The 23508-nt window shown below is 58.8% G+C and overlaps 4 protein-coding genes across 15 annotated transcripts in view; 3 read left to right on the top strand and 1 right to left on the bottom strand.

Moving 5' to 3' along the window:
- Nucleotides 1-23508, bottom strand: part of LOC116157877 (uncharacterized) — a 696771-nt gene that overhangs the window by 89653 nt on the left and 583610 nt on the right. The window lies entirely within an intron of this gene.
- Nucleotides 1-23508, top strand: part of LOC116157898 (leucine-rich repeat-containing protein 37A) — a 196702-nt gene that overhangs the window by 74969 nt on the left and 98225 nt on the right. The window lies entirely within an intron of this gene.
- Nucleotides 748-4227, top strand: LOC135323206 (leucine-rich repeat-containing protein 37A-like). The gene is made up of 3 exons (XM_064495066.1): nt 748-884; nt 1261-1352; nt 1956-4227. Exon 3 carries the CDS (start codon nt 2345-2347, stop codon nt 3359-3361), a length of 1017 nt encoding a protein of 338 aa, XP_064351136.1. The 5' UTR covers nt 748-884; nt 1261-1352; nt 1956-2344; the 3' UTR covers nt 3362-4227.
- Nucleotides 10894-22550, top strand: LOC135323205 (smoothelin-like protein 2). Of its 6 annotated transcripts, XM_064495065.1 has the most exons (6): nt 10894-11343; nt 17837-17927; nt 18257-18499; nt 19172-19247; nt 20194-20376; nt 21402-22550. In XM_064495065.1, exons 1-6 carry the CDS (start codon nt 10954-10956, stop codon nt 21613-21615), a joined length of 1197 nt encoding a protein of 398 aa, XP_064351135.1. In that variant the 5' UTR covers nt 10894-10953; the 3' UTR covers nt 21616-22550. The 6 variants fall into 6 exon arrangements, 1 of the variants encoding a protein (XP_064351135.1); XR_010384466.1 differs by lacking the exons at nt 10894-11343; nt 20194-20376; nt 21402-22550 and adding an exon at nt 11371-17387 and having other exon boundaries at nt 17837-18152; nt 18257-20009; XR_010384468.1 differs by lacking the exons at nt 10894-11343; nt 20194-20376; nt 21402-22550 and adding an exon at nt 11380-17387 and having other exon boundaries at nt 18257-20009.

Genomic DNA, 23508 nt, shown 5'->3' with positions numbered 1-23508 from the left:
TTATTTTTTAACCATAAGTTACTAGAAGATACTGAATATCGTTCCCTGTGCTATACAGTATAAACTTGTTTGTCTATTTTATTTATAGTGTTAGTATCTGCAAGTCTCCAATGCCCAGTTTATCCCTTCCCACCCCTTTCCCCACTATTTTTAATGGAGGTACTGGGATTGAATCCAGGACCTTGTGCGTGCTAGGTACACACTAACCACAGAGTTATACCTCCCCCCAACATGCTGACTTTAACATTCTAGGTGTCTTCTCTGTGTGTGCACACAGGGTAGACCTCTGAAAAGGGGCATTGTAATTGCTTCTAGACTAATGGCTGTGCTGAGACAAGGTGAGATGGGCAAATTTTCCCATGCCGAGGTAAAGAGCTGTTCACTTGGTTTCCAACAGTTTTTCTCAGAGTGAATTGCTCACCTACTCCAAAACCCTTCCTACAGAAATTTTAGAGTCATCACTGATTCAGTGGTAACCCCTAATAATAGAGTGGTGAATTTTATAATCAGACATGGATGCTGAGAGTTCAGAGGACATGGCAACATTTTAAAATATCTAACTGTAAGGTGTATTCCCCTCCCGCCGCCCTGACTGGTGCTCATTTTGTAGGTCAGCTACTTTTCTTGGAAGCAGTGTGGCCAAGGGGAGGAAGAATGTCTCTCAGATGTCAGCTTTGAGGAGGAGGAGTTCAGATGCCCAGAACTGGGCTAGCACTTCTGAATCTTCCTGAAGGCCGGGCCCTGTGACTTCCTTGGGAAGCTCTGCACCACCTCACCCCCACCCCTGCGCTGCTGGAGCCTGGGGCCACTCTGGTCTGCAGCCCAAATCCTGCCTCGTTGTGCTGGGGGGCCAGGCTGGGGTTGGAGAGAGGGCCTGGCAGGACGTAAGTGTCACCTTTGCTGGGAGAAGAATGGCTTGGACCCTGGGAAAAAGCCTGACTGTGGTTGCATCTTCACTCTGACCTAATAAATGAGGTGCCACTACAGGGTGGGACATGAGGCAGGGGAGGGGCGCACGTGTAGCCAAGCTGCCATTTCGCTTCGGTGTCTGTTCAGTGTGCCTGGCCAGTTTCCTACTAGCCTGTGTCACTGTGCCCGAATCGTCTTTGTGTTATGTTTCCCCAGTATTTTTGGCTGCTGCAGCTCTTTGCTTGGCAACCACTCTGGCTGCTGGTCCAGGGATGGCCCCTGAGGTGGTCCCTGGGCTCTGTCCAGCAGACCCCCAACTCACAATCAGGGGAGTTTAATTCTTTCACACAGGAGTCAGCTGAGACTACTTCTGTACACGGATGTGGAGTCAAATGGAGAGCTGCCTGCAGGGCCATACGAAGATGTTGCTGTTCCACGTCAAGGTGAGAATGACAGGATAACCCAGCATCAAAAGCTCCCAGAGGAGGTTCCAGTGCTAGGCTGGGATCAGAATCAGGCCCCAGCTCTGTCCCGACCTAAAGGTAATAAGATCAAAGCTGTAGATATAGATCTACCTTTGGATCTTCTGGGAAGCCCAGATCAGCCTCCAGAGCCCCCTGAGGAGGCTGAAATGTCCTCATCCCTGCAGGAGGCCCAGGCTCAGCGTCCAGAGCCCACTCAGGAGGTTGAGTCTCCACCCCAGCAAGAGGGTCCTGCTCAAAATCCACAGACCCCTGGGAAGGTTGAATCTTTTCCGCCCCAGGCAGAGGCCCAGGCTCAGCGTCCAGAGGCCACTGAAGAGACAGAACCAGCTCCACTTCAGCAGGGGGCTCTGTCTCAGCCTTCAGAGGGCCCTGAGGAAGTAGGCGCTGCAGTCCCTTGGGGGGAGGGAGGGCTTCAGGAGCTTTTAGCTGAACAATTAAGGCCTCATGGTCCCAATGAGAATGAAGCTCAGCAGTCAGACCTGCACAGTGTCAGTGTTAACCCTGTGGATCTGGCACTTACTATAAATCCAGAGGTCACTAATGTGGTTGAAACTTCTCCAGTTCTGCAGGAGGCCCCCTATCAGCCTCCAGAGAGCCCTGAGGAGGTGGAACCTTCTCCAGTCCAGGAGGAAGCTGCGTCTCAGCCTCCAGAGAGCCCCGAGGAGGTGCAACCTTCACTTGAGCAGGAGGCCCAGGCTCAGCCTGCAGAGCATCCTGAGGAGGCGGAACCTCCTCCATTCCCTCAGGAGGCCCAGGCTCAGCCTGCAGAGCGCCCTGAGTATGACTCTGCCCCACTCCAGCAAGAGGCCCCAGCGCAAGTTCCGGGGTCCCCTGGTGAGAATGTACCTCAGTTTCCAGCAAGTGAAGAGGCAGCAGCTCGACCTGGAAGTAACTATCCAGCTCACTCCAAGCTGTCCAGTGTTACACTTAAACCTGTGGATTTGGAACTTATGGTCACTCCAGAGCCTGCTAAGGAAGGCGAGTTTACCGCAGCCCAGCAGGAGCCCCGGCCTCAGCCTCCTGAATATTCTGTGGAGGCAGAACCTTCTCCAACCCCGCAGGATGCCACAGGTCAGCCTCCAGAGCCTCCTGAGGAAGCTGAGCCTTCTCCAGGTGAACAGGGACGACCGGCTCAGCCTTATGAGCCTAATGGGGAAGTTGTACCCTTCTCAACCCAGCAGGAGAGCCCAGCTCAGCCCACAGAGCATCCTGAGGTGGTGAACCCAGCCACCCAGCAGGAGAGCCCAGCTCAGTCTCCAGCAGAGATAGAGCCTTCCGCAACCCAGCAGGAAAGCACAGCTCAGCGTCCACAGTCTCCCGCTGAGGCCGAACCCTCTCCAGCTCATTCTCAAGATCATGTGACAACAGCTTCTCCTCCAGGCCAGGATCAAGCTCAGTCTCTGCAGTGGCCCAGTGTCACTGTTAAACCTGTGGACCTTGCACTCACCATAACTTCAGGGCCCACAAGTGAAGCTGGACCTTCTCCGCCCCAACAGGAGGCCTCATCTCAGTCTGCAGGGTCCCCTGAGCAGTTGGAACCGTTACTGGTCGAGCAGGAGGTTCCGGAACAGCCTCCAGCCCCCTCAGGAAATGGTGAACCTTCTCCAGTCCAGCTTGAGCCCCCAACTCAGCCTCCAGAGACCTCTACAGCTGCCACAGCTCAACATCCAGTACATAATGAGGTGACGTTCTCACCTGCAGGGCCAGGTGAAGCTCAGCATCCAGTGATGCCTAGTACCATAGGCAAACCCCTGGATCTCACAGTTGTCATCACTCCAGAGCCTGCTAAGGAGGCTGAAAGTTCCCCAGAGCAGCAGGAGGGCTCTGCTCATTTTCCCGTTTCCCCCGAGCAGGCTGAAATTTCTCCAGTCCAGTCTAAGCCTCTTTCTCCGTCTCCGGAGCACCCTGGGAAGGTTGAATCTCCCAGGACAACAAGAGGCCACAGCTCAGACTACAGGTCCCCCTGAGGGGGTGGGGCTTTCTTCGGTCCAGGAGGAAGCCCCGTCTCAACCTCCAGAGCCACCTAAGGAGGTTGAGATGACAGTTGGAAGACCAGGACAGAATCACGCTCAGCATTCCAGCTCGCCCAGTGTCACTCATAAAGCTTTGGACCTGGGGCTGACCGAGGCCTGGCTCAGACGCAGCAGCCTGAGGGCACCAGGGAGGCCCGGCTGCAGCAGGGGCGGTGGGGTCTGTCCTCTCCCACCCTCATCTCAGCATCAGGAAAATCTGTTCACTGTAGACTGGAGGGACTAGGGGCTGGAGACGGGGGAGAGCCATGAAAACAGCTCCTTCCTTAAAAGAAAGGGTGGACAAATCACTCCATCGTTACTCTTCGTGTCTAGGGAGACAGAGAGATGGAAAGAGAGACCAGGGTAAGGACTGAGACAAGAATGAAAAATACAGAGAAGCACAGAAGTACAGAGAGTCTAGACAGAAAGGTGCCAAGACAGAAATAGATACAGACACTGGGAGACAGAGAAACACACACCTGGAGGGTGTCTGGATGGAAGGTGCTGGGAGACGGGGTGGGGCTGAGTCAGAACTGATGTGGGGGGATGGTCGTGCAGGAAGCCGAGCCGCTGAGGCCCTGAGGGTTTGGGGTCCTTGGGGAGTCTGGGACAGAAGGGCCTAGAGCCACGGGTTCCCCACCTACCAGTATGGCCTATCCAAGGACGGGGCTGGGGCTGAAGTAGGTGTGCGGAAGTGTATCCAGTCCCCTCCCAAGGCTGCTGGCCTGGGGTCCCTGGAGCTGGGGACAGGTGCCTGCCTTTCCGCGTCCTCCTCCCGAACTGTGCCAGCTGGCCCCGTCCCCCCACCCCAGGCCAGTGTCAGGTTCCAGGCTGTTCCCCGGGGGAATTTTGATCTGGAAAGAATGAGAGTGACCGAGCTGGCGGCTGCCCAGGGCCGAGCCGTGCCACTGAGACCTGGCCTGGGCTGCCCCTGCCACCTTCCCACCTGTGGGGGCACCAGGCAGTCACTCCAGGGCTCAGGAGACACAGGTGGGGTCTCTTCTGCTTTCCTGCCCCCCTGTTCTCTCCACTTCCATTCACTGTTCAGTCACTATTTCCTGCACTGCTCCATTCGGCGCCCCTCCCTTCACTCATTCAAATGGCTGATGGAGCTGGGGGCTGGGCCAGGGGTCAGAGGGATGAGAGAGGCAGGGCCTTGCCCTCTCAGGAGCCCCAGAGATCACTACTCAAGACAGACAGCAGCTCCACACTGGAGGAGGGAGCCAGGGCAGGAGAGGAGGGATATATTTCAACGGGCATGGTGGGCGGGGAGGGGAGGGGAGGAGTGCTAACAAGCCTCATCAGGGACGGCTTCCTGGAGGAGGTGGCATTTAAACTGGGCTCTGAAGACCTAAAGAAGGGAGTCTGCCAGACAGGATGGCAAGTGGAAGGGATGCTTCAGGCAGTGGGACCAGGGCAGCCACAAAGGCAGAAGTGTGGGAGTTTGTGCATTTTGCCAGAAGGGCCTTGAAATGCACCTTAAGGCATTCGACCCACTGTTGGTGGAGGGGAGTCATGGGTCAGAGGGATAGTTTTGTTAGAGAAAGGAGACTCGGGGGGCTTGCAGGGGAGGTGGCAGCCTGGTGGTGTGGGTGCTGGTCTCCTCCAGGCTTCCCCAAGGAGGTGCTAGCGCCCGCAGAGACCTCCCGTACCGCTCCAGCCCCAAGGGGGACTCCAGAATGATTCTGAGGAAGCCCAGCTTGTGTGTGGGCTGCAAAAGGCTTTGGAGGGCCCTGGCCCAGGCCAGAGCCCAGCCCCCTGCCTCTGCCCAGCCACCCCACCCCCACTGCTTACTTGGAGTGACACAGCCTTTTGCTGGGCTGAAAGCAGACACTGCCTGGCCTGCGGGGCCCCTGGGGAAGGCCCAGGGAGCCACAGCCCTGGAGCTCTGCCTCCCCCAGTCCCTATAAATAGCCCAGGGAGGGGGAGGGGAGGCGGGCCAGGCAGGGCTGGAGGGGGCAGGCCTCGGGTGGGAAGTTGTGGAGCAGCGGGGGCGAAGGGAGGATGAGTCCAGAATTTAGGCCCAGTTCTGCCGCTGATGATGACTGCTCGCCCCTGGGGGTCTCGGGGTCCTCTGGGCCGGGGCAGCCAGGCTGGCGGAGCGGATTGCACGAGCACGTAGACGCAGGGAGTGTCGTTCTAAGAGGACAGGAGGGGCCAGTGCTCCTTCCTGTGTGGCTTTTCAGAGGCACAAGGGTCAGGATATTAGCTGTGAGGGCCCCAGGCCGGGGCTGTCCTGCCCCAGAGACCACAGTGGCCCAGGACAGGCTGTGGTGGGGTGCTGTTCCCAAGGTGGGGGCAGGGCGCTGGGGTGAGTCAGCGGAGACCTTTCCAGGCCATGGGGCCAGGGCTTAGGAGCTGGGACCTGAGTGGGGAGGGGATCCTAGAAATGGAAACTGTGAGCCCCATGGCCTTATCTGGGCTGGAAGCAGCTGTCTCCACTCCACACCCTCCGCAGCCCCTGCCTTTGCTGGGAGGAGGCAGGCCCCTCCACACGGGGATGTGTGCTGTTTGTTCTCTGGGCGGCCTGAGCCTCAGCAGAGGCCCGTGGGAAATTCCTCCTCCACTAGGACCACGAGGGCCCAACGTTGGTCGGGGGTTGAGAAGGTCTGCTCTCTCTTACCCTCTCTCCGGATCAGGGCCACCCTTAAAACCTTGTATGCAAGTCTCCGCAGAGCGCCCAGGATCCCTACCTTCTAGAGACAGACTTCTAGGTCTGGTTAAAGAGGCAGCCAGAGATGGGGCACCTGACTTGTGCAGTCAGACTCACACAGTGATACACAAACGCTTGATATATGGAAGCATATGGAGACGCTCAACATACACATACAGGCATGCGTGCGTTCTACGCTGACACATGTGCAGCAGGCATGCATTTGCGTGTGTCTAGAACACGTTCAGCACTTATGAGCAAATGCATAAAAGTCCCTCCTATAAACACAGGTGCTTGGAAATGTACCCACACCCCACACGCCACATACACGTGCAGGTCCTGTAGACTCTGCAATGCCCACATCTTCCCTCCGCACTGACACACCCACACTGGGACACGCGAGCATGATACGTGCACAGACACGTCCTCAGATACGTGGGAGAAAGATGAAAATGTGTGTCCAGCTGAGTGTCCCTGGGATGGAGTTTAAAGGAGAGTTTGGTAGAGGGGAATTGGAGTGACCCAGGGGGCAGGGGTCTCTTCCGTCCCCCCACGCAGGGGCCTCAGGGTTCCAGGATTCAGGAGAGTTCAGGCAGGCAGAGCTCTGGGGCAGAGGGCAGAGCCCCATGTGTCCCTCTCCTAGTCCTGGCCGGAGATGAGGCCTGGGGCCTCCACGACTGGCCCCCCAGGCTCCTGCGCAGCCTCCACCACACTCCCACCTCCCTGCTTAGCATTCCCCTTGGCTCCCGAACCCAGCAACCTGGCAGGAAAAGATAAACGTAAGCCTTGCATCCACACCCATATGGATCTCATAACAAGGCAACAGTTTCCAGGGCAGAGGCTGGATTTCAGATTGGAGAGGAGGGATGGGAGATCCTTTGTTTGCCGAGGGGTCCGGCCCTGGAGTGCATTGCTCCACTGGGTCCTTGTTAGTCTACTCCCTTTGGGTGCCTGCAGCTGGGAACCCTGGGGAGTGGGGAATGACTGGCTTCACACACCTTCCCAATTATGAGAACTCCCAGGCCCATCAGCCACCCAGCAAGCTGAGGGCTGCAGGCAGGCAGGGCCCATCAGGGCCTGGCAGATAATGGGTCTGGCCTGGCCCCTGACCTTCCAACCTGAGCCCATCCTGGCAGAGGGGCTTGGAGGGGTGAAGTGACCAGTGAGGTTGGCAGCTGCCTTTGACTCAGTGCAAAGGCTGTGACCTTCAAGACAGGGTTGTGCAGTACCTGTGAGCCCCCTGTGGCTCATCGTGGCCGCTAACGCACCCTCTCCGTCACCCATCTCAGTCCATCCTGGAGGTTCGACTGGCTCCCAAGTGAGTCCCCTTTTTCGAGGTATCCCATCACCCCATGTTCACAGAGCACTTTCTAAAGCCAGTTGTCTCTCCTGGTGTGGGGGTGGATGAACAGCTGAGACAGACAGCCCCAGCTCTCTGAGGATGGGGTCCAACACATGCACGCAAGTGTGTATATGCACCTCACCCACGCCCGGGGACTCGGGTGCAGAAGGTGGAGGAGTGGGCCTGACAAGTGGGCCCAGGAATGCAGTGGCCTGCACCATCCCACTTCTTATGGCCTTTCCCCGCCCTGTAAGCCTTGTGTGCCTTCTTGGGACCTGAGGAGTCTGGGGAGGGGGTGGGACCTTCAGGCCTGAGGGCTGGAGGCTGGTGGGTATATGGAGAGGGGCTGGGCTGGCGATGGAGAAGCGGCAGTCATCGGTACGGAGGTGGGGGTGGGTGACACCACCCAGAAAGAGTCTGCGGGTGAAAGGGGTCAGGCCCAGATCAGAGCCCTGGGGACCACGGTTAAAGGGTGAGGGAAAGAACAGCCACTCAGGAAGGTCCCTGGGGAGGAGAAGCTGAGGGGGTGGGAGGGCAGTCAGGACTGGCAGGAGGAGGGATGGTCCTCAGGGGGCAGTGCCGGAGGGCCTGGAGGGGGTTCTGAAGAGTTCTGAGGAGCAGTTCCAGGGAACAGGAGCCTCCAGGCAAATGGGAGCAGGAGGAGATGCCCAGACTTGGCTGGATTTGACTGCTGCCCCCAGAGGGGTGCTGGGACTAGAGGCAGGGCCCTGGGTTTTGCACCTGTCGTTGAGAACCTTACTTGTCGCCTCGGGCCTGTCCGTGTCCCTCCCTGGGCCTCCGTTTACCCATCTCATCTCCTGGCTTCATGGTTTGGGCTTGGCAAGGATTTGACTGCGTGAGGTGACGGCAGGGGACTCAGGAAGCCTTGTCCCACATCCTACTTCCAGCCCAGCAGCACAGCAGATCAAGGGACCAGCGGGCGGTGGACAGGTCACAGCCAGGGGAAGGGAAGCTGGAAGGGTGGGTGTCAGAGCCCCTGGGACTCAGTGGGAGGTCGGCCTTGCTAGCCCGCTGACATCAGGGCTGGTGAATGTGGAGGGAGTTCAGCAGGGTCCATCAGCCCTCACCTCCTCCACAGTCTGGTACCTGGCAGGAGCTGGGGGAGGGTTGGAGGAGGGGCCTTGAGGGGATGGCTGAGAGGAACCCCTGGGGCCTGGGGCAAGCTGCAGCCTCCCCCCAGGTGGCGTGGAGCAGGCTCTTGGGTAGCACTGGTCGTCGATCACCCCCTCCCCACCTCAGCATCACCCCCTCCGCCCTCACTCCTGCTCTCCCTGCCCCTCTGCCCCTCTTCCTCCCACTCCTGGTTCATCTCTCCTCTCCTAGGCTCATCTCCAGCTACTGACTCAGTGGTCTGACTGTCAGCAGTCAGAGAAGCCAAGGGGGATGGTATGATTCTGGTACTGTCTGCCCAAAACCCACTGCAAGCCCCATCTCTGCCCTTGCCAGTCACAGACGGAGCCCTGCCCAGCCCCTCCCAGATGTCGTCATGGTACATCAGGAGAGACCAGATAACCTGCCTGAGGTGGGAGAATGTGGGTGGATCCTGGGCAGCTAGTCTCTAGAATCTATGAACCGTTAGGGTTCCCAGCCTAGAGACCCAGCCAGCCTTCCTTCTCCGGGAAGCTGGGAGAGAAGGCCAGACCCCTGCCTGCCCCGACTCCCCTCTATGCTGCCGGACCAGGCACAGGCCCAGGTTCACATCGGCTATGGGGACAGGGACCAGGCTGTTCAGTCCCTCCCAAACTTCCCCACCTGGTCATTCCTCAGGTCCTGCGAAGGAAGTGGCTGGGCTTTCCTGGCAGAGACCAGGGTCTCTGAACTCCAGGCTCCCGTGCTCAGACCTGGAGTGGCTGAGTGCTACTTGGGGCAGAAGCTGTAGCAGAAGCCTCTCTCCTAGTCTCTATCAAAGATTCCACCCAGAGAAAGAATGCAGGGAGCAGTCTGGCTCACCCTGTGCTGAGAGCTACTTACAACACACACACACACACACACACACACACACACACACACACACACACACACACACACACCCCATGCACGCCTTTTGGCATTTGACTTTCTCATAAAATAATTGCTGGAAGGCTCCTTGGATTAGGTAACCCAGTGTTCCTTCTTGTCCCTGTGGAGGAGGGAGAGAGAGGGGATTGGCGTTCAGCATCAGTTACGCTGATCCAGCTCCTTTGGGGCAGAGCAGGCCAGTCCAGGAGGTCTGTGGCTGCAAACATCTCCGGAAGCCCAGTGTGACAGAAACAAGTCTTTCAGGCCTCTCGTTCCCCTGCCACCTGGCTGTGCCTGCCCAGCCACTAGCCCTCCTTCAAGTGGGCCAGGCCTGGGAAGGAGAAGGCTAATCAGGAGAGGCTTTTTGCACAAAGAAGGAGGAGATGCTCCCATTTTTTATTTTAAAGCAATTTTACTATGTACATGAGATCAGACAGCACCTTTGCCCATCGTTCTGTCATTCCGAAGCAAAAGCTATTTTCATTCCTCCCTTTCTCGTGATGTTTGGAGGTTGGGGTTATGGAAGGGAGGAATATCTGGGTTCCAGCATGAAAGGGGTGTTGAGAGGGAATCGAGGTGGGAGCCCTGGCCTGTAACCACAGGCCAGGGACTGAGACTTGATGGAGGGAGAGAGGTGATTAGTCCCATGGTCTCTGACCCAAGAATTTGGAGATTCGGTCCTAAGCACACCTTCTCTTCTCTGTTTGACCTCAGTCACTTGTGGATGCCCCAACAGGGGCCACTCAGTGAGCCCAGAGCCCCGTGACCACTGGCAGGAAGGACACAGGAATCTTGTTACACAGAGTGGGGCTGGGAGGGGAGAGTGCATAATTGCAGAGACAAGGAGGGACCTCACCACCTGTCTCCCTCTCCCTTAGGTGCAAGAAATTCCAGGCCAAGAAGCCACACGTCAGTATGTGCTTGTGAGGGCCGTGTCCACGGCTTAGAGCGGGCAGTCATGTGCACAGGGTGACAGTTCTGGGGGTTACTGCTGCCGCTCTCAGGTCCCCCAGAGCATTGGGGGATCCCTACCCCCAGTAGTACCTGGGCCCTGAGAGTGAGAGCCCCGTGGGAACGCATAACCCACGTCCGCTGTCTCCTAAATCAAGTCCACTTGGGGTCGAGGCCTTCCTCTGACGGCCGGCAGTCCCTCCCACATGTCGCACACTGCTTCTCCAGGGTCAAGGGGGTCTCCGCCTTGGCACTCCCCCTGAGCTCCGCACCGAGGGAGACGAGAGGCTGGGCGAGCTCTTCTCAGGCGCCACTGGCGACACTCCCCCTCGCCGCATCGCGTGGGTCACAGGGGCTGGGGTTGGGGGTGACCCCGAGCCGCCAGGCCCCGCCCCCAGGCCCCGCCCCCAAGCGGAGCCCATTCCCGGGGCTCGCCGGGCTCGCCCCGCCCTCTAACCGCCCCTCCCACCGCCCCTCAGGTGAACCCAGCCCTGGGAGGCCAGTTGTGGTTCAGAGCTGCAGAGCTCGGCTGCTCACTGGGCCAGACCCGCTCTCCTAGAGACCCGCCCGCCCGGCTCGGCCATGGAGCCGGCCCCCGACCCCGAGGAGGCGCGCACGGTGCACGAGGCGCTGGGCCGCTACGAGGCGGCGCTGGACGGCGCGGTTCGCGCGCTGCACGAGGACATGCAGGGGCTGCAGCGCGGCATGGAGCAGCGCGTGGCCGAGGCGTTGCGCCTGGCCGGGCCGCTGGCGCGCACGGTGGACGAGCTGCAGCGCGACAACCAGCGGCTGCAGGCGCAACTCGAGCGCTTGACGCGCCAGGTGGAGGCGCTGGGCTTGGCGACCGGGCTGACCCCCGCGCCCGGCACGCCGAGCCCTCCGCCCGCCCCCGGCGTCCCAGACCGTGCGCCCCGCCTGGGCACCGCGCGCTTCGCCAGCCACGCCACCTTCTCGCTGTCCGGCCGCGGCCAGGTGAGCCTCGGGGAGCGCGGGCGTCTGTGCTCAGGCGCCGGGGAAGGGGGACTCCGCGACCCCCGCCGCCGCTAGGTCCGGAGTGCGTGCCGGTGCCGGGGCTGTCCCGCCACCCGCCGCTGCGACTCGGTTGTGGGGGTCCGGCCATCATTCGGAGAAACCGGCTTAGCCTGCCCTCTGCACCTGTCTCGGGCCCCTCCCTTCTTTGCAGGCGTGCCCTGTTCTGTTCCCCTCTCTCCACTGTGCCTTGGCACTAAGGGCTTGGGCGCTGAAGTGCTGCCCCTCTCTGTTCGACACTGCCCGGGCCTGTGTCTTGGAATGGTCGGCAACCCTTCACCCCCCCCCCTCCATTCACGCGCTCCCCGCGTTGCCGCTTCACTGAACTCTGACGGCTTGAGTTATTGATTAACCTGGATTGAGAACTCAAGCCCTTCTGTGTGTTGAGCGGAGGAGAATGCAGTCTGTTGGGGTGCAGCCGGGCATTTGGAAACTTGCAGGGGTAAATCCTTACCGTGAAAGAAGAGACAGGGGAACCAGGGGGAAAGAGCCGTGGGCAGTCTAGATTTCTGGGGTCAGTGACCGGCCAGAGGCCCACACCGCGTGGGGGTGGGGCAGAGGCCGGTGTGGACCAGTCACTCCCCTGAGCGTGGGGCCTCCTGGAGTGGCAGGTTAGAATGTTCCCATGGTGTGTGCAGTGGCCCTTAGGTGGGATTTTCCACCCTGCCCAGGCATGTGCCCTGGGCTTGGGTTTCCATGGTCTGGGTAGCCTGCACCTGCTGTCCCTCCTTGGTTCAATCCATCACACACGCAGAGTCCTTGTGTAGGCTGGGCTGCACCTCAAGGGACCAGGAGGAGGGGGATCAGATTAGCCCTTGCCCCTGGATGTCCCAGCCTGGGTGGGAGATGGCCCAGACCAAGCCGTAGCAGCAGTGCAGGCAGCCGGACAGCAGTCCCGTCCTAGTGGGCGTCTCAGGCCGGCTTTGTGCTGGAGGTTTAGGGTCTGCTGCTGCTAGTGCAGGGGCGGGTGTAGGGGGCTGTGCCTAGAGCCTCTAAGGGCCTGAAAGGACTCATTGACCAGAGGGACCCTGGTGGGTATGAGAGTGGAAGAGCGAGTTGTAAAGGCCCCCGGATGCTGGGCCAGGGAGTTGGGCTTTGCTTTGGGGTGGAGGTCTCATCTGCATGTGGAGGCAGCTGTCCAAGTTTTAGAAAACTACTCTTGGAGTCACACATGAATACGTATACGTACACGAATCCACGCGTTCATGTGAGAGATGTGTCTTCAGTCGTCTAACAGTTTTTCAGTGGGAATTGGCCAATGTGGGGTAAGCTAGTTCTCTGGGTTATGGGGATAGTGGGGCACTGGGCAGGGGACAGACAGGGTCCTCCTTGTATCTGACAAGCGCCCTCAAGAATGGATGGCAGGTTGGAGGGTGGCTGGAGATAGGGGGACTTAGTTGTGATGGTCCAAGAAGAGACGACGGCCATAGCAGGAGCAGCGCTGGGGAGCGGGAGAGCTGGGGTGCCTTGGACGGAGATCTCCAAGGGGGAATCATCAGGGTGAGATGGTCTTTGGATATGAGCAGGGGGGCAGAGAGCGAAGCCCTGCCGGGGGACTACTGGGGCACAGATGTGGTGGAGATGCCAGTTTCCGTCTGGGTTGTGCTGAGGGTGTGGGGCTGTGGGACATCCAGGTGAAGCTGTCCTGGAGCAGATGGAGTCACAGATCTGGTGGGCTGAGAGTAGCCAAGGCCAGAGGTTAGGGAGATATCAGGCCAGAGCTGGTGGTTGAAGCAAGATCAGGTGAGGCCTTCCAGGCAGCTGTGCAGGAGACGGTGAGTCAGGAGCCCTGGGCAGAGGCTGAGGAGCTGCCAGGGAGCTCAGAGGCTCTGGAAAGCCCACTCTTAGACATCGAGAGAGGGGACCCCTTCAGGAAGAAGAGATTGGGGGTCAGCGGGAATGCTGCAGCCCGCTGGAGGTTGAGGAGGGAGACACGGCTGGGGAGTAGGTTCTGGATTTCAGAAGGCCTGGGAGGAGGAGGGACAGCAGGCGTAGTTGAGCACTGCGGGTGGAGGACGCTCAAGGTGTCCAGTGGGGTCGGACGGACACTCTGCAGCCCCTGAGCACCAGCTCCCTGGGCCTGAGGCCGCTTCCCCCGCCCGACCAGAGGCACTGCTCCCCACTTCTCTTGCAGCCCACCTCTCAGGGGTGCGGGCACGGGCTCGCAGCCAGTTTCTGGCAGTGAGGGGTGCTGCACAGAGTTATCCACATGTTCTTGCTCGTGGGCTGTGCCTGGCAGCTTGTGATCGGACACTGGATTGTGAACAAGGAATCGGGGCTCCGGGGCAAGACTGGACAGTCACAGCTGGGTGCCGGGGCTGTCTGACCTCTCATACGCCTGTGTCTGTGCCCCCAGGGGGTCTGGGTGTGAGGGTCTCATCCACACACGAGAGCCAGTGCTGGCGATGGTCAGGCATTGCGGGGGCTGGTGTTACACTGCCCCTCTGTAACCAGCAATGAGACTTAGAGACCCTTTGCTGAGACCCATTTGTTTCCTTCTGATTCAGTCGGGACTGCGGGGCTTGGAGGTGGGGCATAGTCAACCTATGTATATGCCTTGGGGTCAATGCAGAATGAGTTGATCTAGTAATCTGCTTCTGTGTGGGCAGACCTTGAGCTTGCTAGGCAGTGAGTAGTAAGGGAGGCTCCTGGAGGAGCGAGAGGGCAAGGCAGTAGGGTGGGAGAAATCAGGGAGGACTCCCTGTAGGAGGCCTGAGACCCTGGAGCAAACAAGAACTGCTTTTGTTGCATTTTCTCTGAGGCCTTGGGGACATCTCTCAGTTGGACCTCAGTTTCCTCGTCTCTAAGGGGGATTGGCCCTGCCCTGCTTTGCCCCTTGTGCTGCGTGGGCTGGGTGGCTATAACGGTGACATCAGCCAAGTTGGCTTGTAAGCATGTCCACAGAGCCACAGCGGTGGTCTGACTAGTGGAGGGAGCTGGCTGGGGACCTTCAGTGGATGGTAGCAGCCTGAGGCCAGGCCTGGAAATGTCCCTCGGCTGAGCAGGAGCCACCAGGTCCCCATGTCAGAGGCAGTGGAGCCTCTCAGGAGTGACTGGCAGAAGCAGCGTCGAGGTCTGACCGTGAAAGAAACCAGACTTGCCTTATCTGCCTTCCTTTCCCAGACACACTGTGTGATAAGAGTGCTAAATGCTTTGGGGAGAAGTTTGAAATGAGTCCTTAAAACCATGGTGTGAGCTGGGAGGAGGCAGAGGGTGGAGGAGGCAGAGGGTGGGGCAGCCGAGGTTGGGGCTCAGGCTGGGGCTCAGGCTGGGGACTCTGGCCGCACACACATCGGGGGCTGTGCTGGGCACACAGACGCTCCCCTGTCCATGCACGAGCCCGTGTGGGGTCTGGCAGCACCAGGGATGCCCAAACTAAGATTCCTGCCCTCACAGCAGTGTATGCAAACTTCCCCAGGGAGAGGGTCGCCGAACTCGGACTTACCCATCCCCAGTCTCTCTTCCTGACATTCCCAGGCCTGGGCTCCCTCCTGGAAGCCTCCCCCTTCTTAAAACAAAGCCCAGAGCTTGAAGGTGCTCAAGCCAGCTTCCCAGGACCCATCCCGTCCTCTGGGCTCTCCAGTGATTTTATCTTGGCCCCAGCACACAGAGGTCCCCTCCCCTGGTTTCCTTTCCTGTGGCTGAAGGGAAGGAAGGAGCTGGGGGCCCTGTGGGTGGGCTTGGGGACCACGGCCCAGCCCAGCTCTGTGGCTTGAGGCTCAGGTCGCGCTGGGGTGGATACCCCACTCTCCCCACCCCACTCCCTGGGCCTCACAAGTTTGTCTTGAGTTGTCCTTCCTGCTCTTGGAAGGCATGAGTGCTTTGTGAACAGAGAAACCCCAGCCTGACTCTGCTTCTGCCTCTAGTCATGGCGTAAGGTTAGGGGTGACCCCCAAGCTTGTGTGGTGGGATGGAGGGTGGTCTCTGAATAGCCCTTTGGTCTGAGGCGTGGTTGGAGCCCGTTCCTTAGGTGAGCAGTTGTTCCAGTCCTGGAGTGGGGGATGTGGGAGGAGGGGCAGGGGGAACCTGGGACTCCAGCCTCCCAGCATGACTCAGCCCCCATCCCCTTTCCCTCCTGCTTTGCTGGAGACCCCTTGGCAGGAATCCACCTGGTCCAGAACCTACTTCCTGTCTGATTGTGGCTTCTGGTCCCCTGGGGCATCCTGGGAGGTGAGGGGCCTGCAACGTGCATGGGCAGGCGTCCCCCAGAGAGACCCACATTCCTGGGAAAATGGTTTCACCATCAGCCCATCTCTCCAGGCCCCTGTGTAGACCTGTGGAACCTGTCGGACCAGAGTATGGGGGGGTGGAGGGGGACACGGCCCCCAGAGCTGAGAGCCTGGTGACAGGTGGGGTCCGGGATTCAGGATAGGCTGGCTGTTTCTCCTCCTTCTGCTGAGCTGGCTTCAGGTTAGGCTCGTTGTGGCTCTAGGGGTGCCCTCCACACTCTGAGGCACAAGGAGATGGCCGCCCTCAACTTCTCCACTGTTCCTGCCAGTGAGCCTAGCCCTTCCTGCTCCGTCCTTCTGAATTGGAAGTTGAATGGTCACCTCCTCTCCAAGCCCAGTCTCTCCCCGGGCTCAAGTCCCGTCCTCTCCTTTCTCCCCAGGGTCCCAACCTCTCCGAGTGTCCCTCCCCCTGCTGGAGCCTTTCTCTCAGCCTGTAAACGTTGTCCTACCTCTTCCATCAGGGAGAGTCCCTCAGACCTCTTCCCCGCGCCTCATGGCTGCAGTTCCCACCAACCCCACCCCCCCAGGTCACGTCAGCCAGGCCCAAAGCCCCTGCCTAGAAGAGGTGTGATGTCTCCCCCTCCTCCACATTCACTTACTCCCTGCAAACCTTGGAATCCCTTTTGCCCTCCACTCCTTCACTGCCCCATCTCTCCTCCCTGGGTCCCTACCCAGGAGTAGGGAGGTACCTGGCCATCTGGTCACCCCCTTCCATGCCACTGTCTCACTGGCTTCTGAAGGATGTTCCTAAAACCCAGAACTGATGACCTTCAGTTCCTTCTTGTCCAAGGAGTCATGTCCGAGTTCTCCCGGCTGGCACCTTGGACTGTGTACTGCTTCTCTAGCCACTGGATCTGAATGCTTTGTGCCTTGATGTCTCTGGCAGACACTAGTCTCTCTGCGGGGCATGGCTTCCACTCCTGGTCTGCCTGGCTCACTCCAGGCTGGCTCAGCCCCGCTGCTTCTGGGAGGCTCTCTCTGACCCCCTGGGCTGGGTGAAGTCTGTCTCAGGCGTGCGCCCTCATGCTAGCCTTTCGCCGCCTGCTCAAGGTGCTGGCTCCCCCGCCAGACTGATTCCCCCATGGATGGGTAGGGTGGCATGGATGAGCCGTCGGGGGCCAGGGATGGGCTTTTGTCATTTGGGAACCTAGCAGACAAGGGGACCCATCTGGAGATGTGCGGCCATCTAAGGAGAGGTATGGCCAACCTCTCAAGCCACCCGTTGTGGGCTCTTGGTAGAGCCCCTTATAGGCGCCTGCCCGTGTACCCCTCTTGCCAGGCCGACCCACCAGCCTCACAGATGCTCTGAGCCCTCCACCCTCCTTCACTGTGAGAAAGGCAGGGCCAAGGTTGAGGATAATGTCCCTCCTGGCCTCATCTCAGCTGCTGCTCACTGTGTAACCTTGGACAGCACACATCCCCTTTCTGAGCCCTCGGGTCCCATCTGTAAAATGGGTGTGGTAGCACCTACCTGGGAGGACAGAGCATGTTGGTTTAAGTGGCATGGCCAGAAAAGGGGTTGAAGTGGTAGATGCTTTTTTAGCCTACTCCCTTATCTCAAACAGGGAAACTGAGACCCAGGAGGGGCCGGCAGCACAGCCTGGATGGCGGGTTCCCCTGCTGGCCCTTGGTCTGGGCTCTCTCTCTGCATGACACTCCCCACCGCTGCAGCCCAGAGGGGATGGAGGGGCCTCAAGGAGCCAGTCAGGCCCCAGTACTCTGGACATCCAGGCAAATCTTGTGACCCTGCATCCAATGGTAAGGCTTCCCCATTGGGCTGGCTCCAAGGCCCATTGTTGGCCCAGAAAGACCGTGTGTCGCTGGGTTAGGCTGCTCCCACACAGGCAGCCCCTGGCACGAGCAGGGGCCAGGCTCTCCCAGCCCCCGTCACCCGGTCCAGCCTTGGGGACGGGTAGGGCCACCTTGAACAGTCCTTTGGAACTCTGTCTTGACTTTTGTCCCTAGCATCTTGGGGGTCTGGAATGTGTCCAGTGGAGCCATTTGCCTCCAGGATCTCGGGGGCTCAACTGCTGGGGCTGAGTCCCCCTAGCCTCCTGGGTGACCCTGGCCCATCACCATACCTCCTGGGGTCTGTCTCTCTCAGAAGCATTTGCCCTGCTCGAACCAGGGGGAGCTTTGGGAAGTGATTTCGGGGTGGGCAGCTGGCCCCGGCTGACTGGGCCTCCGCGGTGTTTGTCTCTCTGTAGAGTGTGGATCACCATGACGAAGCCAGCGAGGCGGAGATGAGGAGAACCTCAAACTCGTACATCGTGGAGAACGGGCACCAGCCTGGGGCAGGTGGGGGCTGATGGCCCAGGAGGGCTGGCTGGAGGAATACCCGCAGGGACTGGGGAATTGTCCAAGCACTGAGCAGGGTAGAGAGTGGACTGACAGGCAACTATTTCTTGAACTCTCTATTAGGGAATGTTGGAGCAGGCATCACCTCTGGTTGGAGCAGTGAGACTTCCCCAGTAGGGGGAGATCAGGGAGGCAGGAGTGATCAGGGAGGCCTTCCTGGAGGAGGTGAGAGGAGAGTTCACAGAGGCTGGAGTCCTCCTGGGTGGTTCTGAGGCCCCTGTCAATGCCATGGCTGAAACCCCCCGACCCCTGCTGGTCACCTGTTTCAGGTCCGGGTGATGGGCCCCCCGAAGCCGCCCAAACCATCCCAACACCAGAGCCCCTCAAGCCTCGACCTGTGAGCCTCTCTTTGCGGCAGCCTCACCAGCCAGTCACGGCCATCACACGAGTCTCCGAGAAGTTCTCTGGGGAGACCTCAGCCACAACTCTCTCGCCCACGTCTGCTGCCATCCTGGGGGGCCTCAGCTCAAGCCTCAGCGAGGCCAGCACATCCTGGACTCCCAGTCCCAGTGGTAGGAGCAGGAGACCATGACCTCAAAATGGGAGGGAGGTCAGGGGCTGGGGGTGGTTTGCAGGAGACTCAGAAATCCTGGGGCCGGGCCCTACCCACTGTGCTTGTCACTGCCACCCCCGTCCCCAGCTCGCCTGCTCCATCAGATGGGGCCCATCTTTCCCGGCTCGTCTCCCAGAGCTGCTGTGAAGTAGCCTCATCCTGCGGGGTACGACCATGGCTTTTACTGCAGATCAAGGCTGTGGTTAGAAGGTGGCCGCCTGCCCTGCACACTTTGTGTGTAACAAACCTGGCATGGTCCCCCTGGGGCTGTCTTGGACCTGTGATCAGGCCCCAGGGTGTGTCCTGGGGTCGGGCTTTGTGGATTTCCAGAATGAGGGCTTGGTAACATGGTATCTACTGGATATGCAGCACAGGAGGTCCTGGGCTCTGTGCTCTCAAATGCAGTGAGGAGTACTGTAAAGGACCTCTTTTATGTCATTGCTCTATGTTCCAGCATCCTTTCTCCTCAACTGTTGGCCCAGGCAGGGTCAGCTTAGCCCAGAGGTCCTGCCAGTGCCCAGAGTGATGCTGGGTGACTAGCTCAGGGTGGGGTCAAAGGATGGGAGGCAGGCAGTGGTGGCCCTCCCCAAGGCCAGGGTTTGTTATTTCTCTCCCTCCCTTTGTCCCGCAGAGAAGAACTCTTCCCTCCCACGGTCTTTGTCCAGCTCTGGCTATGGGGGGGTGACGGCCAGCAGGAACGATAACAGGCGAGTCAGGGCCCCTGTTCCCGGTGGCAGGGTCGTCACTCCCCAGGAAGTGTCTGGCCTTGGCCTTGGACCCAGGCTACCCAGGCCCCTGCACGGAGCTCCCAGTGCCAACCCCAGGAGGAGGCACCTTCCTTGGCTTGGTGCCTCTGGAGAACTAAGGCAGCAGTGTCGCTGAGTGGGGTTTGAGAGGAGAAATGAGGCAGCGAAGCTTGGTAGAGAGTTTTGTTTGGAGCAATACGGCGGAGGGCTGGTTTCTTTAAGGATCCTTCAAAGCAAGTCTGTCCAAAGATTGGAGAGAGTTTCTCAGTCCCCACAGGATGGATCTTCAGCCATCCTGGCTAGGCTCCCTCTGAGCTGGGGGCTTCCTGCTTGTGGACTGAGGAGTTACCTGGAGAGGCCCTTACCCTGGGGGAGGTCTGTGGGGGCTTCCCTGTGTTACAGGCTGCCTCCTGGCCTCCGGTTGTCCCCATGCGCTGCCCCCAGGCCCTCTGGACTGTGATCGGAGCTGGGTGTTGGGTGGGGGCTGGCTTGGCTTTTTTCTCCCCCTCTTAATAATAAAAGGAGAATTGTGACTTTCTGACAAACTGTTTTAGGGGGGAAACAGAGGGGATCTTATTTAGTGGTGGCGAGGAGGGGGCCTGATCCTGGTGGGGCTGGTTCTGGGTGCTTGTCCTGCCAGGAGGACGCCCCCGCCCACCCCAGGCATTGACACCTGCCGAGGGGCGATTATGTGCAGAGAGGGGGCCCACTGCTGGCTAGGCCGGCCTCAGATAGCAGCTCAGTTCCAAAAACCTGCGGAACCGGTTGGGGGCTGGAACAGGGGTGCTTCCTCTCTGCCTGTAGCCCCGCCACTGCCTCATTTCACATTCAGTGGGGTGGAGGCCCGGGGCCTGTGCGAGCTAGTGATGGCCAGATCTGTGCTCCTGACTCGGTGGTCTCTCCTCAGCCCACCTCGGGTGACGCCACCCCAGTCGCCCCCCTCCACACAGCCGCCAGCCACGACTCAGGCCCATCGGCAGGGGGAGCGTCGCCGGGAGCTGGTGCGGTCGCAGACGCTGCCCCGCACCTCGGGGGCACAGGCCCGGAAGGCATTGTTTGAGAAATGGGAGCAGGACACAGGAGCCGGCAAGTATGGATGCTCTTAGCACCCTCCCAGACCAGTCTGGGCCCCCAAAGAAAGCCTGAGCCCACACTGGGGTCAGGCAGGCAGGCAGAGCAAAGCTGGCCCTGTCCTGTTCCCCCGAGGGCAGTTCCCCAAGATGTGACCTCTCAGGCAAGACATAGGTCAGGGCTGGCTACAGGGCCGGCTGAGGGGCAGGTGGCTCCAGTTTTGGGAAGGGAGGCTGTGATGAGACCCCAGCCCCTCTCCCACATTCCCAGAGGGAACTCCAGGCACCCTCACACCCACATCCCTCATCCAACTGGACAGGTTAGTTTCCAGGCATGACTGGGGAGACCAGAGGGCAGTCACTGGGATTCCCAGCAGAAGCTGGAGGTGACACAGTGAGACCCCAGTACCACTGGCTCCCTGTCACACTACACCGCCCGCCCCATTAGAAACAGGGCCACCTTTGCATGTTTATCCAGCCCTCCTGTCAGTGAGTGGTATTGATTCCTGTTACATTTAGGGTTGGCCCAGGCCTATGAGACAATGACCCCCCAGTCCTGGCTCCCAAGGCTCTGACTCTGGTGAGGGGGACAGACACAGGAACTGTCCCACTGACCCAGACAACCTGATCTTGGCCGATAAAGAGTGTCTTTGGGGCCTAGAATAGGAAACCATGAGGGAGGGCGGCCTCGGAAGGAGCTCAGAGGAAGGGTGGGATGGAGGAGGCGAGGAGGGTTTTCCAAGCAGAGGGCAGGGGCATGGGCCATGTGGGCTCAGGTCCTCTGCCGCAGGATCGCCAGTGTGGGAAGTACACAGGGGGCCTGGAGGCTGGAAGGGGGCTGGTCCTGCCGGACCCCATCAGTGGACGCAGTGCAGCTGGGACACGGGGCGCACGCCTGGACGTGGGCGTGGGGCTGGGAGGTTGCCTGCCGACAGAGCATCTCCCTGGGTGAGCAGAGCTGGTGGGGCACATTCCCGGAGCAGATGGCAGCTGAGAGGCAGCCCCCTGGCCCCCAGCCCCCAGCAGGCCTGCCCTCTCTCCGCAGGGGGAAGGGCGAGACCCGGGCAAAGCTGAAGCGCTCACAGAGCTTCGGAGTGGCCAGCGCCAGCAGCATCAAGCAGATTCTGCTCGAGTGGTGTCGCAGCAAGACCATCGGCTACCAGGCGAGGCAGGCTGGCCCGGCTGCTGGGCCCCGTCCAGAGGCTGCAGTGGACATCACCCGCCTACCCTGCTCTTGTTCCCTGAGCCATCTGGGGTGATTACTCTTTTTCTCATTTGCTCTTGCTTTTTGACCCTCGCTCAGCCACGGAGCTGAAAGCCCAAAGCTGCTCGGAGCAGGGTCTTTTTAGAGGACCCTGACTCCTCCTAACCTCGCTCCTGAAAAGGAGTTAACTAACTAGCCGGGGAGCAAGCAGAGCCGCGTTTTCCACTGACTGACACTGTCAGTTCAGAAATGCTCCCTATCCTGGCTGACCTTCGTGTCAGAGCCTCGTGACACAGACCTTGGCCAGGCCTGATCTCAGATGAATGAACCTGCCAGCAAGCCCTCATGTGAAGCAGGGAAATCCTGCTCGGAGCCGGACTCCCTCCCAGGGAAGGAGATCAGCCCAGAATTCATCTGTGCTGTGGACTCAGCAATCCCGCACCTGCTTTTCTGGCGTCTCTTCTATTTATTCCCCATCCAGGCAGCGTGGTGCCCAGCCCGGGGCGAACGCCCAGTCCTCACGTGGGGCCGAACAAGTGGCCGGTGCATTCATATTCACCAAGACTTTGTAACGTCATGGGGAGATGTTCCTAATGCCATGCGAAGTGAAAAAAGCAGGACACAAAACTGTATTTAGTGTGACGTCACTCGTGTAAAACACATATAAAATGTTGGTTTTTTTTTTTTAAGCATAGAACAGATACAGCAAAAATGTTAAGTTATCTCTGAGTGGTGGGATTATGGGTGATTTTTATTTTCCTTCTTATGCTTTCTCCTATTTTTCAAATTTTCTACAATGACCATGTCATTTTGAAAGTCATGGGGAAATCTAGTGTGTTTTAAATAAGGAGTAATGGTAAGGCCCACGCCAGAGAGATGTATTGCTTCTGGTCTTTCGAGTTTTGTGCACATAGCTGTATATAGGGTTTTTTTTTTTCTTCAATAGGTACGAATTAATAAAGTCTCAGAATACTTTTGACAAGCATCTCATTTCAGACTTTTGTCTCATCTTTGGTATGTGGTGTCCATATTTATGCTTAGCTTTTCAGGTCTTTGTTAAAGTTCATGTGTATCTGGTGCTTTTCCGTGTCCACAGCTTTTCCACAGTCACGGTCTCACCTGAATGTCCCTACAGTGCGTGGCTATGGTTCCTGTTTCCTGAACATTCAGAGAAGACCGACACTGGCGAGGGGAGTGGCGTCCCCATCTGAGGGGAGCTCCCAGGTCTCATGGGAGAAGACCTTGAAGAGACTTAATATGCTGAACCAGGAGGAGTTCTTGGGAACCATCCAGTGCCCGTGGGCCAGAGAGGAGGCAGCTTGCTCGAGGGGAGAGGGAAGCTTCAGCTGGAATTCAGACCACCTGGGAGACTGACTGACTGACTGACTGGTATAATACTTTGCTCATAGTGTGAACCAGTTCTGGTTAGTTTCCGCTCATCCCCAAACACAGAATCTACGTGTAGAGGACTCTTTTGTGGAAAACATGTTAACACAAGTAACATTTTTATGAGCCTGTTTTCCATAAAAGAGTGGTTTCGTTTTACAGTCTTGCCAATCCCTTGCCTGTCCGGCTTAATAGCAGACGGCTGGGTTCTCACCCCTGCTTCTGCAGCCTGTGGTAACGTCACACCTGGTGGGGCCTCCGGAAAACTCCAGAAAGAATGAGAGTCAGAAAGGCACATCCTGTCTTGCTGTTAGTGGATCCCCTGAATAAAGGTCTCAAGGACCCTTGAAGATTCCGCGGACCACGCAGAGAACTACGGCACAGACTCCCCTGCTCCCGGAGGAATCAAAACAGGATCAAGACTGCGAGCGTCCTGGGGGGAAATGCAGAACACACTAGGTTTCCGAACCCACGGATTTTTAACAGGTGTTCACTTTTTAAATTACTGCAGTCAGAGGCACAGCGGCAGGTGGAGACACAGCCCTGTGGCCTCGCTGTGTGA

Source organism: Camelus dromedarius, chromosome 16 (genome assembly GCF_036321535.1).
Source record: "Camelus dromedarius isolate mCamDro1 chromosome 16, mCamDro1.pat, whole genome shotgun sequence".
Lineage (NCBI taxonomy): Eukaryota > Metazoa > Chordata > Mammalia > Artiodactyla > Camelidae > Camelus > Camelus dromedarius.
This window is presented reverse-complemented; position numbering and strand designations above follow the sequence as displayed.